At 42.3% G+C, this 13,676-nt stretch overlaps 1 protein-coding gene across 5 annotated transcripts in view; it reads left to right on the forward strand.

Moving 5' to 3' along the window:
* Positions 1–11,568: 11,568 nt before the first annotated feature.
* Positions 11,569–13,676, forward strand: part of NOSTRIN (nitric oxide synthase trafficking) — a 69,424-nt gene continuing 67,316 nt past the window's right edge. For all 5 annotated transcript variants that reach the window (XM_006182862.3, XM_006182863.3, XM_032479632.1 and 2 more), the window contains exon 1: positions 11,569–11,767. In XM_006182862.3, the coding sequence (XP_006182924.1) occupies positions 11,741–11,767 (27 nt within the window). In that variant the 5' untranslated portion in view covers positions 11,569–11,740. The remainder of the gene's footprint in view (positions 11,768–13,676) is intronic.

Genomic DNA, 13,676 nt, shown 5'->3' on the forward strand with positions numbered 1-13,676 from the left:
GTATAAATACACCACCACAACTTCTTTATCCAGTCATCCGTCAATGGACATTTATGGTTGTTTCCATGTCTTGGCTATTGTATATAGTGCTGCTATGAACATTAGAATGCATGTATCTTTTTGAATTAGAGTTCCCTCTGGATATATGCCCAGGAGTGGGATTGTTGGATCATATGGTAAGTCTATTTTTAGTTTTTTGAGGAATTTCCATACTGTTCCATAATGTCTGCACCCACTCTGTGTCTTCACATAGTTGTTTCTCTGTCTATCTGTCTGTGTCCTAATCTCTTCTTTTAAGGACAGCAGTCCTGTTGAATTAGGGCCCACACTAAGGGCCTCATTTTACCTTCATCACCTCTTTTCTTTAACCATGGATGAAATTTTTATTATATTAATCTCCCTTTTCCAACAAAAGGGACAAAACAAAGTTTCAAAGATATCCTAATTTGGCAGAAATTTAACATCCTACGTCTTCTGCAATAAACACTGATTCATACACACAGCCTGTTTCTGGGGCTTTTAGGGATATGTACATAGAAGGCATAAGTGGGAAAGGTACCTTCGTCACCCCCTTTAAAGGCCCCATCTCTGAATACAGCCACCTCCTGAAGTACTAGGAGGGTTTTATTTATTTGTTTGTTTATCAATCAGTTGTTTGATTGATTTGGATGAGCCAGTTCTTAAATATATACCAGCACACCACTATCACCCATAACCTATTATGGCTCAAAGAAGTTAAGTAGCTTATCTCTGCCACTCAGCTCTCAAGCAGTAGAATTGAGATTTGACCCTAGACCTGAGTGATTTCAAAACTTAGACATATATCATCCTGGTACACTGTGATTCTTCCAGTTTGTTTCTGAAGACTTGGAATGCTCAGATTTCCAATGTACTTGAATTGTCCATTAGGCCCTTTTTTTTTTTTTAACCTCCTTTAATTTTTCTGATATATCTCAAATTTTTACCCCTATAGTTTTCATTCCCATTTTCCTCCTTCTCAACATTGTACTGTTTAGTGCTCTCAGCTGTGTCAGCGGCCCTTCTTAGGGAAGACTCTCAACAAATCTACTACACCAATGATTGAACTCAATTTTACAAGTTCACAGCATTGTTCCAGCCAACAAAGCGCACACCTCTTTCCCCAGCCTAACCCTGGGAGCTTGCAAGGGCAGCTGTCACCCAGAACACTGGTTTGAAAGGAACCAATTCAAGCAGGTCAGTAACTTAATACATTGCAGATTAGGATAGCCAGTAGCTTGGTCGTGGAACTGTTTAGTTCTTTAGACTCCTGGTTTTTAAGAATGAGCTGAAAATCTCACAGGGAAGTACCCCTAAGGGACAAACGGGATGGAGTGCTACAGAGAGAGGAAGTTGTAGGAAGTAAGAGATCAGTCACCAGCCCTCCTCTTTTGGAGTCATAGCAGTTATTAGATTAATCAGGATTGAACTCTTGGTTCCTATTAGTTCTGTTGACCCAGGCTGCTAGTACTACCCAGTAATCCAGCAAACAAGCAAAGTGTAGGATGCCAGGCCATTTGGAGCCATTTCACCAAAGATGAGTTCAAAAGGGTTATTAAAATTTTTCAAAGTAATTAGTGGTGGTTTTTTTTTCTCTCTCTCAGTTGAGGACACTAGGTGGTTCCGAGAACAGAGCCCTGCCATGCTGTCCCTCCAGTGCTGCCGTTTCTCGGTTACACCACTTACAAGTCATGTCTGAGGACATAGGAGACAGTTTATGCCATGCTACCTGGAAACACAGAGAACTGCAGTGCTAATGAATGCAATAAAATGCCCATCAATGTTAAGTCAGCACAAGTATTGACCACCAATTCTCTCTGAGAAATTCTCTTAGGCATTGTGAGAGGCAGAAGACAAAACTGCTCAGTTGAAGGGGTTTTCAATCTGCCTACAGAGGCAGGGCATAAGCAGTGGTTATTTTAATGAGTCAAGGTAGCTGTACAAGAAGTAATACCTGTTCTATCATGCAGATCAAACTTTATGATAAAGGTAAAATGTTTCTGAAAACTGTAACTACCTTAGATACATAAGACATTATTGTCATCATATAAAATATACTGTAGGATAGTGATTGCCGAAAAAGTTCAGAGGAGAGAGAAGTTGCTTCAAGATCAGATGAGGAAAGTTTTCAAGGAGAAAGCCAACAAGAACAGAGAAGATTTGGATGGATCAAGTGGGAAGAAGAAGGGCATCTGAGAACCAGTAAGTAAGACCTTTCACTTTGCCCCCTGGCTGTTCGTGTCCTGCACCCTGTCATCTCTCACTCCATCCTCATCCCTCCCTGTGGCCTCTATGAGCCTGATCCTCGAGTCCCTGTTCTCAGAATGTGCTATGCTGGGTTAGAGCCATGCTGCTCACTCTGCCTGGAAGGCCTTTCTCCTCTCCTCTGTCTAGTGAGCTCTTGTATGGACCTCCTAAGAAAGCCTTAGTCTCTTGGAATGTGGTATTTCTCCTGGAGAGGAAAAGGCACAACCATTTAACTCCATCAGAGGGCTGATACTACCTTCCCCCATTGTGCTCATCTTGGGGGCAAAGACCTTGCTTTTCACATCTGGATCCTTAGCCATCATGCTTGCTACATAATAAGTACTCAGTAGATGCTGGTAGAAGGAATGTGTATATTTACAGAAATAAGAGCTTTAGGAAGATAAGTATGTTTTGTAAGGGAAAAATGAGCTGATTTTTCCTATGTGAATTTGAGCTGGTGAGATCCCATTAATCTGGAAATGCTTGCCCAGAATTGGAAAGAGGGGACTTTAACTAGGTACCATTATTATTTCCATTTTTCCAGATAAAGGGACAGATGCGCAAAGAGGATAAGAGCCTTGCCAAGGTCTCAGAGCCCGAAAGCAGCAATGCAGGTAACTTAGTCTGAGCTATGAGGCATTTCCTCTGTTGCCTACTGAAGCTGAACCTTGGGAAATGCCCACATTAGAGGGATCTAAGGGAGAAGATAAGCCAGCAAAGGGCTGATGACAAAGACAGAAAGAAATACAGTGATGTTAATGATCGTGATAGCCTTCCCTTCTGCCTTTTTCTCTTCCTTTCCTTCTCTTCTCTTCCAGGCCTGCTCAGTCCTAAAGCCTAGGTTGGGACAGAGCAGCGTGATATCTATACCAGGTGGGGGAGTTGTGATGGCCCAAAGTGAGGTGCTGGAGGCCAGATGGGCTTATGGAGGTGTCTGCAGTGGGAGAGTACCACTGCATGGAGAATCAGGGCAGGGTGAAGAGGGTGTCCTACGAGGTATGGCCCAGCATGAGGCACTGAATCTGAGGGGGTAGGGGGCTGAGGGCATCCTTGCAGAGAGCATCCTGTCATGGGAAATCGGAGGTTGGTTACATGCAGGGGGTTGAGCAAATATATACTATATTAAGGATGATAGGGACCAGTTTCTCATTGTTAGAAAAGGGAATTACAAATACAGAGAGGGAGAAAACTGAATGAACTTAGTAGTATTGGATTAAAATTATAAGTACCCATGTAAACTCATGGGTTTCAATATATAGGTGGATATCAAAACAAATATAAATATATAACTAGAAGAGTAAGTGTATAACTGTGTATATGTGAGTGTACTTATATTCTACATTCCATAGGTGTCCACCACAGGGCCTGGACTCAGAGACTCCCCAGTGGGCACAACTCGTACCCCAGGTCTTGGTTTCTAAATCCAACCCAAATCCATTCTTCTCTAATAGGAACCAGAACTCCCTGAAGAAGTGGCTGAACCCAGGGCTGAGGCTGGAAAGCACAGGCTGGAGTGGAACATTGTGTAGAGCTGGAAAGCAGGGACGTGATCAAAGAATGATAGGAAAATGTACAAGCCACAGCCAAGGTGAACAGGGTCTCACTGGCCAAATTTAGGACATTTTGTGCATCAAAATTAATAATAGCAACTGACTTTAAGGCATTGAGTAAAATGGGAAACTGAGTTCATATAAATTGGTAAATGAATAAACTGAAATTTTGCTGAGAAATGAGATGTTTGCATAGACTAAAGGTACACCGGCAACATATTTATTAACCTCAAAGGTGAATGTAGTAATTTTACATCAAAGAAGCCTGGCAGACACTGTCTTAATTAAGTAAACGCCATCAATAATGGTACAAATGGAATCGTGAGGCACTTGTTTGGATGCAGTAAGAAAGCAACATCACTTTTGTGATATTCCTGCCAAAGATGCATAACCTGAATCTAATCATGAGCAAATATCAGGTAAGAGAACATTGAGGGGCATTCTACAAACTAATTAACTGATGATCTTCAGGTGTGTCAGTAGCATGACAGTCAAGCAAAGACTGAAGAACTGTTCCAGAATGAAGGAAACGAAAGAGATGTGACAACTGGATGCAATGCATGAATCTGAACTGGATCCTGTTGCTACGGAGACTGTAATGAGAACAATTGGTGGAACCGAGGAGTAGATGATAAGGTAACAATGAATCAATCTTAATTTCCTGCTTTTGAGAGTTGTGTTGTTGTTTGGTTGAAGAATGTACTTGTTTTCCTTGTAGGAAATACGCACTAAAATATTAAGTATGAAAAAGAAAATGTTCTGTGTACTGAACTTGCAATTTGCCTGTAACTTTGAGATAACTTTTTTAAACCAATATATTTGTTTTCAAAATCCTGATAATGTCTCAGGTGAAATTTTCTGTTTAGATGCAGCAAGGTCTCTTTTTAAAAATGAGAGTGCCATCTTTGAGTTCCAAGAGCAATAAAATAATACAAAATTTCTCAGCCCATTAAAGGGAGATTTAGTAAAATAAGAAAAAGCATTAGCAAAAACTTCCTGAGAATTCTAAATTGATTGTTGAATAGAAGAGTCAGGTTTGTTTTTGCAAGTTTTTGAATTACTATAGTTATATTTTTCAATATTTTGTATGTAATACACAATCATCTTTAATAATGCCTTACTTTATTATGCAAAAGTGAATTAAAATGATAACGGTAATAATAAACAGCTAGTGTTTATTGAACATTTATTATGCACACTCTGCTATGAGGAATGTGGTATTATTACTTCCATTTTACATATCAGGAAACTGAAAGCTTAAAGGAGTTAAGAAATGTCCCCCCAAATTAGTATAGCCAACTTTTGAATCAACATTTTTCAGACTCCTGTTACTTCCTGCCCTATAGTGCCTCCCGTGGAGGTCATAGAGAAGGGACTCTTGGGGAGGATATCAGGAGCCTAGGCTTCATTTTAGATCTGCCCACTCCTTCATTATTTACTCCCACTCCAATTCATCACGAAGTCTTCCTGGTTCCATTTTAAAACTCTACCCCTTCCACTCCATGTTAGCTAAGGACTCACTACTTTTCTCCTGGGTCCTGACAACATGCTCCCACTCTTCCAGATTTTTATGTCATCTGTCTTCAGAATCTCCATACCTCTGTCAAAGTGATCAGCCTAAAATGCACATTTGAATATCACAAATGTGCTTAAAATCCTACATGGAAAAAGACCCCTGTGTGGCTCCAGTTACCTCTGAGTTAAAGTTACAATATGGCACCCAAGGCTTCCCACCTCTCATCTCTAAATATCTCTTCAGCCTCATCAAGATCAACTGGTCAAGGTCCCAAGCAAACTGTGTGCTCAAGGTACGTTTCTGAATACACCCACACACTCTCCTATGCCCAGAGAATTAGTATGTGCCCTCCACACATCAGCCAGGGTGACCATCTCTTTCCAGCATTTTCTGGCATTGTCCACTTCCTCAACCAAGCTGAGCAGGGTGCCTCTTGGAATTCCCCTCACTTTCTATAAAGACCTCTTTCATATAATCTGTCGGAATGTGTTATAACCTCTCTTCATCACACTGAGCTCCTTGAAAGAAGGGATTGGAGCTTATTCATCTTGGTGTCCCTCACAATGCCTGGATCAAAGAGGCTGCTGCATGAGACCTCCCTGAATGAACACGTGAAAGAACCAAGGCATCAGTGGACTGTCAATTGTAGGACGCTACCGGGAGGCAAAATGAAGGAAACAGTGATTTCCAGAACCTTTCCAGTAGAGTTATGAGAGAAGCTAAATAGGGGGTTAAATAATTTGAGTTAAGAAGACAACAGGGGAAGATTTTTAACAAGTATGCAGAGGGCAGGTTGACTAAACCCAAGTTCTGAGTAAACAGCTTTCTGCGCTGGGTGTACTCAGTCCCGGGGATGTGCAGTGGCTTTAAAAAAAAATAGTTTTTGTGTTTGAATAGGTACTACAAGCACAACATATAAAATTCTAAATGGGGAGAAGGGAATAGTATAAAGCTCCTTCTCCTCTCCACACCCATCCCCCAGCACCTCAGTTCCTGCTGCCGAAGGAACCAAGATAAATAACCATTTGGAGTGCTTCTGTTTTCTAAGATCCTACCTCCATAACCTGGCAAAGGTTTATAGGAAATAACTATAGACTGATGATTTATAACATAGACATGTGACCAAGGTGGAAAGGACACATAAATCCTGGGTGGCACTTTATTTACATAAGCAAAAATGCCAACCTCATACTCTGCCCTGGAGACAAACACAACCCTCTGCTAGACATTGCAGAGTGTATTTTAATTGAAATCCCTCAGACTGGTCCTAGGTGACCTTAGGAAACTGTAAGTAATAGCACATGAATATTAACCTAGGTGATTAAATGAAGATGTAATGTAATTTGGACTAAATCTGCATTTGTAAAATATCCTTCTCATGCTTTTTTGGGGGGAAGTTGAGCCATAGATCACGGTTGTCAGATGACTCAGTTAATTATTTGTCCATTAGTTTTCATTTCCTAGGGCTTATTGGGGAAAAGTAAATTTACACTGATTTGTTTTACGCAAATTAATCTGTTTGATTTCTTCTTTATTCCCCATTAACACCTGGAGATTTTAAATTAATATATATGAAACTTGGACACACACAATGAAAATTCAGCCCGGGCACACTGAATACAGGGCTGGTTTGTTTTTAAAGTAAGTTAATTGTGACCATTTGGACTTTGATTTTAAAATTAGGTGATTTTTATGAAGTGGAAAGTGGTGAAAAGCTTATTTTGTGCAGTTTTAAAAACCACAAGGGAATTAGTACAAACTGAGCATAAAAGTTACCTTAGATTCTACAAATTAGGCTGACTGTTCACCATAACAATATCTGTATGTTCCCCACCACCCACCACCTCCCCCTTTCCTCCACGCCTGCCAGTTTAGAACACTCATTAGTGTTTCTAAATTAGATAGATTTTTCCCCCATCCTAAGGTGTTGGGCATAGGTACATATTTTTGAAATGTATGCATTAAGGCAAGGCTTTAGAAATGTTTCTTCCAGCTTTGGTGAGATATGGAAGTTAAGGAAACTAATCACTGCAGCAACCAGAGACTAAAAATAAAAAGTAGTTTAGTCAGAATGAGATCGCTTCTGTACTTTCCTCTGAGGGTGATTGGTGGAAGTGATGCTATGTCTTGTAAACACTGTCCATGGTTCTCATGTGCTTGGAATGGCGGAGGTGGTCCTGGTTCTCCATCAGCTCACACAGGCCAATGAGCAGGCTTCGTTCAGGACTCAGAAGCCGGATGGCCTCAGGGAGATAAGTGAAGACATGGTGAAGATGCGGTAAGCTGGTGGCCAGCCTCTGCCTGACCCTCTAACCCCTGGAACCCAGCAACCTGGCCAAGCGTTCCTGCTCACTCTGTCATCAGGAACAGGCACCAGCTGCCCCAAGCCCAGATGCTGTCCCTTTACATTCTTCTTGCTGTGGATATGGCCAAAATTGTCTCAGATGTTCTGGGCAAACTTTGCAGAACTTGGCTCATTTTAGACTCCAGCTTTCTCAAATTTATTCTTAGCATTAGGCCACCCTTTGATTTTATCCCTGGTCCCAAGACTCCTCCTATCTCATATGTTTATATATTTTTAACCAAGAAAGTTCTCTAAGTGGCCCTTTGGGATTCTTCTGATTCTGTCTCAATTTCCTGCTTGTCAAGGCTATGTTTAATCAGAGTGTCAGAGACTCCCAAGGGCATTTGGGCTATTTCCCATTTTAGAGTTCCTGCCCAGAGGTCATACTTATCTTCGCTCTCAGTGTTTTGAACTCTGCTTCCTGAGAGCTGAGGATATAGGCCAACCCATAAGCAATATTCTCAGTCTTGCGGATGGAGAGGAACTAGCTAATGGGGCCACTTTCTCAGAACTGAATTCAATTAAATGAAAACAATTATTTATTGGATATTTACTTTGCTCCACATACTTTGTATAAAGAGCTCACTGGGTAGTGTGGGAGGCAGACCATTCAACTAATAATCTCAACACAACACAATGGGATAAATGAATCAAACGAAGGTCATGCAATGGATAGCAGTAGTAACAGACGAGAGTGTACTGTGTCTGAGGAAAATGACACAGGCTGGACTCTGGTGATAAATAAAGACCGCTAGGTCAACATAAAGGTAGAAGGAATTCTAGGTAGAAGGAGCCAGCATTATGCCAAGTCCTGAAGACATGGACTAACAACGTCTGCTGTCACCATTGCACTGATCAGCACTTCCTTTTTAAAAAATTAAAGTTAGCATAGTTGTTATCCTTTGAAGAAAGTATTATTTGTCCTGTTTTGTTCCTAAAGCAATATATGTTTGTTTCAAATATTGAAATATAGAAATACGTGACCTTAGAAAGGAAGAGTCCTCCATAACCCCAACCTTCAGAGATACGTTATTGTCCGCCTGGGTATATGGGTCTGGATCTGTTTTTCTTATGTATGTGCCAAATTAGACTCATACTCATTCTTTTACAAACATATAACTAAATATGTTATACTCTATTCTCATTGTTTGGAGGTTTTGTATCCCATTGTCCAGGTGGAGTGGTAGTGCAGTGTAGTAATGAAACATGGAAGCACTGGAGTCAGCTGAATCCCAGCTCCACCACCCTTGACTGTATGACCTTAGGTAAGTCACTTAACCATCCTGGGCCTCAGTTTCCCTATGTGTATTATGAGGATCAAAACAGTTGCATCTCAGAAGATTGCTATGATGATTTAAAAAGTGAATAGTAGTAAAGCACTTAGAATAGCCCCTGACACGTGGTAAGTCCTCTAAGTGTGAGCGCATACTACCACAAGGTGTTTGTTTAACCAGGTCCCTATTGATGGACGTCCATGCCATTTCCAATCCTTTGCATGCTTTGGCTACTAAAGAAACTCTCAAGGTGGGGAGGGATAAATTGGGAGTTTGGGACTAGTAGATACAAACTACTATATATGTAATAGATAAACAAGTTTCTACTGTATAGCACGGAACTATATTTAATAGCTTGTAATAACCTGTAATGAAAAAGAGTATGTACACGTGTATGACTGACTCACTTTGCTGTACACCAGAAACTAACACAACATAGTACGTCCGCTAGACTTCAATTTAAAAAAAGGAAAAAAGAAAGAAACTTCCAAGGCAAGTTTTGAATTTCCCTTCACATCTGTTACATTTGGGCTCCTTCTTACCAACTCGCGGACACCCAGCACTTACTTATAAGCACTTAGCAAACGTGTCCTCCTGTTGTTGACTCCCCCACCCCAGAGGCAGCCCAGAACAGGGTGGTTGGGGTGCAGCAGAGCGGCTTCCAGGTCAGATCCAAGAGACTCCATGGCAGGTTTTCCTTCTGCAGAGAGGCCATGCTGAGCAGACTGGGAAAGGAAGCAGCAAGACAGGGATCCAAGTGGTGGAAGAGTAGGTCAAGCTGGAGGCTTGAACTGGAAAGAAGCCAGAGTAAGAGTGCAGGCCAGAAACATATGGCCAGAGACAACCCTGAAGACAGAGAGCTCAAAAGGATGCCTCGGACACCAACTCTTCTAGCAAATAAGTATAGTAGACCTTCCCTAGAGATGCTTCTCTACATGTTGTTCTCATCAACCCGCAGATACAAACGAAGTGATGTTAATATCAGTTCCCAAACTACAAGGCCCTTCCCCCCCTTGCTCACCCAGGAACTCAGCTTTCTCCTCCCAGTCTCCCGGAACCATCTCTGGGAGTCAGGGGTTGGGGATTCTCATACGCTCAAGGACCAACTTACTCCAGTTGGCCTGCTCTGGTCTGTTCGCCAAGGTGCCTCCCCAGCCACAACCTCAGGTGCTGCAGCCACCGCGGAGAGCCTGCTGGGCCACTTCCTCCTCACTCCTACCCTCCGCCTGGGGGAGGTGTGCTTGGCTGTGTTCTTTGGCAGAGTATGTGCAGGATGGGTTGCGGGGTCAGAGAGGGGAATGACCCTATCTCCAAATCTATGTCTAGAGTCTGTCGTGAATTTAACTCCAGTTATGTCTCTCCCTAACCCCAGTCTCTGCTGAAGTTCCAAACATGTCCCCTGAGGCTGAACTGAGGAAAGGGAAAGGTTGACATGTTTCAGCCGCCCCTTCCAATGTGCTATCTGCCTTATCTCTTTAGTCACTCACGAACAAACACTGACTGTCTGTTGTAGTGGATTGAATGTAAAATTCATCCCAATGCACCGCCCTTTTCTGTATCTGTTCCCTTTGCAGTGAGACATTCAGCTCCTCCAATTCAGGAGTGGAATCTCTCCCACTCCCTTGCATTGGGGCTGGTCTGGGACTGGCTTTGATCAGCTGAATGGGGCTGAAGGGATGGTGTGTCGGTTCCAAGACGGCACCTCGAGAGCACTTCCTTGAGCACTTCCAGCCACTCTCTTGGCTCCTCAGCATGTCCTAGAACAGCCCGGGTCAGACTTCTGTAGTGTTCCACTGGGCTGTGGATGGACTTCCTTCCGGGCAGGGGGCCTGCACTTAACTGTCTGCCAGTCGAGCAAAGCTGCCCATGGCCCAACAAATAGCTGTCACAAAGCAATAGGCCATTAGCTGGAAGGACAGTCAGGCCACAGGTGCAGAAAAAGCAATAAAAAAATAAGCTGTTGATGGCTGATCTCTAGTTCTGTTTAGCCTTTTGAGTGATTTTAAAAAATGAGGCTGAATGTAGAAAAGTCCTTCTTAACCTGATAGCTTAGCCTCTTGGTCCTGTTGGGGTAGTTAATGAGGGTTGGGCTGAGTTCCTGGAGGTGGTTAATGTACGCCTGCTTCCTGGTGGCCTTTTCTGGACATTTTCCGCTACAGTCACGGTTATAGAGGGGTGGGCCTAATTGTTTGGTACATTGGACTGGGGTGATTTGGGGCAGGGGGAATGCTGACTTGGTATAAAGGAGGTGGTTGGGGATCTGGGCTTAGGATTGGTTGGATTGCATATCAACATCATGGTTACAAGCTAGTTGTTTGCTATCTCTAGGAGTTAGCTAGCCTGGAAAAGGTAATCCCTCCTCCCCAACCCCAAAGGCCCCAGTGTATTAATGCATCATAAAACACAGAAAATAAAAAGCATGATTAATACAGCAAGCCAAGAGGACGTGCATCCCTCTGCCATCAGCCCTGACAGACTGAATTGCCAGGAACACCTTATAACCTCTTTCAAGGCCACGCACGTGAGGACTCAGTATTCTGACCCCTAAATATTTACAAAAGTCCTTCTTGCCATCTCGCTCTAGTTCTCCTGACCCAGAGTCATTCTTTGCTTTTTCAGGAAACACACGGGATTAAAGTCCAGGGCTGGGACTTCCTCCTCTGGGTGTTTGACAAGGACTGACGTACTCTAGGTCTTTGAATCCCGGAAGTCCAGGGCACACCCAGCCTTGGGTGCAGCATCCTGAATGCCGGAGCGTAGGTGAAAGGACGGAAGCAAACAACATTTCAACATGAGGGACCCACTGACAGACTGCTCGGTGAGTAGCTCGGTGTGTTTTGTGTGCCTGTGTGTGAGGGCAGCTGAGTCGTAGATTTTTGTGTTAATGGATTTTAACTTAAGAAATTTGAAATGCTCAGAAGCCAAACATGTTTAGATATTAGCACTGATAACAAGAGTCTGGTTTTTCTTTGGTTCGATTTAAAACAGAACTCTATCTAGCAAATGACAGGGCAGGTCATTGTCGTCTTTTATTCTCATTCTTGGAAAAACTTTGAGTGGTTGTAGCATTATATTTGCATGCAGATGGTAGCTGTTTGGGAAATATTTTTAGAACGTATAACAGTGGTGCCAACCTTGTGCGTAGAGTGGACACACAAATGTGCAGATTATCTGCAGGCAATATGGAAGAATGAAGTCAGGGTGGAAAGTTTTTTCGTATTTTCTGTATCATTTAGAGTCAAGAACTGCGAGTCCGAGGGAGGAAGGACAGACTCCCCACTCTGTCCGACCTGCCATAGTTCTCGGACACATTTACCAACATGTTTGTTTAAGTCCTGGGAGCAGTACCAAAAATAGAAGGTTGATCAAAAGTCCAAAGACATTAAGAGGTCGTTAGCTGCAACAACAGAGATGTAATTTAGGAAATGAGGAGCAATTAAAATAAAGAAGTGGGGAGGAAATAAATAAAGTAATCAAGGATAGTCAATGTGTTATCCCAATTAATCGTGCCAAAAAGCTAAAACTAGTTACATCAGAGGCAAGGGGTTGCATTCATCCTTCAAGTATTTTATTAAAAACAAAGCAAAACAAATTGTGGAGAAGCAGATAAGCAGGGCCTGTCATAAAGCCATAAAGAAAAAGATCAACAGAGAATCATTTGCTTCATTTGTGTTTATTCAAGGGCTGTGGAAAGCGCAGGCTTAGCAAAAATGACACTGTCCCACAGTTTGTTTGTGGTTTTGGGAAAAATTATTTGTTTTGGGCAGATTGTTGTGGAGGTTGGGGGGAACTGGGTTGGGGGGTTATTTTCTACTTTTTTTTTTTGTACATTTGGAACAATGACAATAAATGAGCCCCCTTTTTAAAAAAACAAACAAAAACTATGACTGTTGTCCCACAAAATGAGTTTGGCAATCAGACCAGCTAAATGAGATGTAGTCATAGTGACCGGTAATACTAATAAAGACAAGGAGGGGGAGGGTATAGCTAAGAGGTAGAGTATTCACCTAGCATCACAGGGTCCTGGGTTCAATCCCCAGTATCTCCATCAAAATAAATAAACCTAATTACTCCCCCCCAAAACAACAAAAACAAAACATTTTTAAAAAATAAATAAAGACAAGGCAGTGACAAGCTCTGCTTACTTTTACTTTTTTAAACACAAAGCTAATATGTGTCTAATGTAAAGACAAACACTAACAATACAATTGCATCCAGATTTTAAGAGTGAAACCTCTCTCTTTGCTTTCCTCCGCCCCCAATTCTCCCCATTGGTAGGCACAGATAACTTTTCAAAAAGTCTTTCATCATCAATGTATTTGTTGTTGGTGGTGGTGGTGGTTTTTTTTTTTGTTTGTTTGTTCTTTGTTCGCTTGTTTGGCTCCTTGTATTTGATCTTCTCCTTTCTCCCCATTGATACTTGGGTGACGTTTTGGCCTAAGGATGGGAGAAGTGGAGGCAAAACTTGGCACCCACAGTCACCAAAGAAAAAAGTCAACACCAAGGGAAGAATGAGATAGTAAATTGAAGCCAGGTTAAGTTCAAAAAGAAAAAAAAAAAGAACTGAAAGCCTAGTATCCTTTCCCAAGGCTGCCTTCAGACCCAGAATTAGGAGAAAAGTTTCCTTTTGAGCAGCCCCCGAGGCAATCCACCGCCCCATCTCTGTCAGCTTAATGCTTCCTCCCTGACAGGCTGACGAGTCCTGTTGCCTATGCTGAACCATTGCC

The sequence above is a fragment of the Camelus ferus genome, chromosome 5 (assembly GCF_009834535.1).
Source record: "Camelus ferus isolate YT-003-E chromosome 5, BCGSAC_Cfer_1.0, whole genome shotgun sequence".
In the NCBI taxonomy this organism is placed as follows: Eukaryota; Metazoa; Chordata; class Mammalia; order Artiodactyla; family Camelidae; genus Camelus; species Camelus ferus.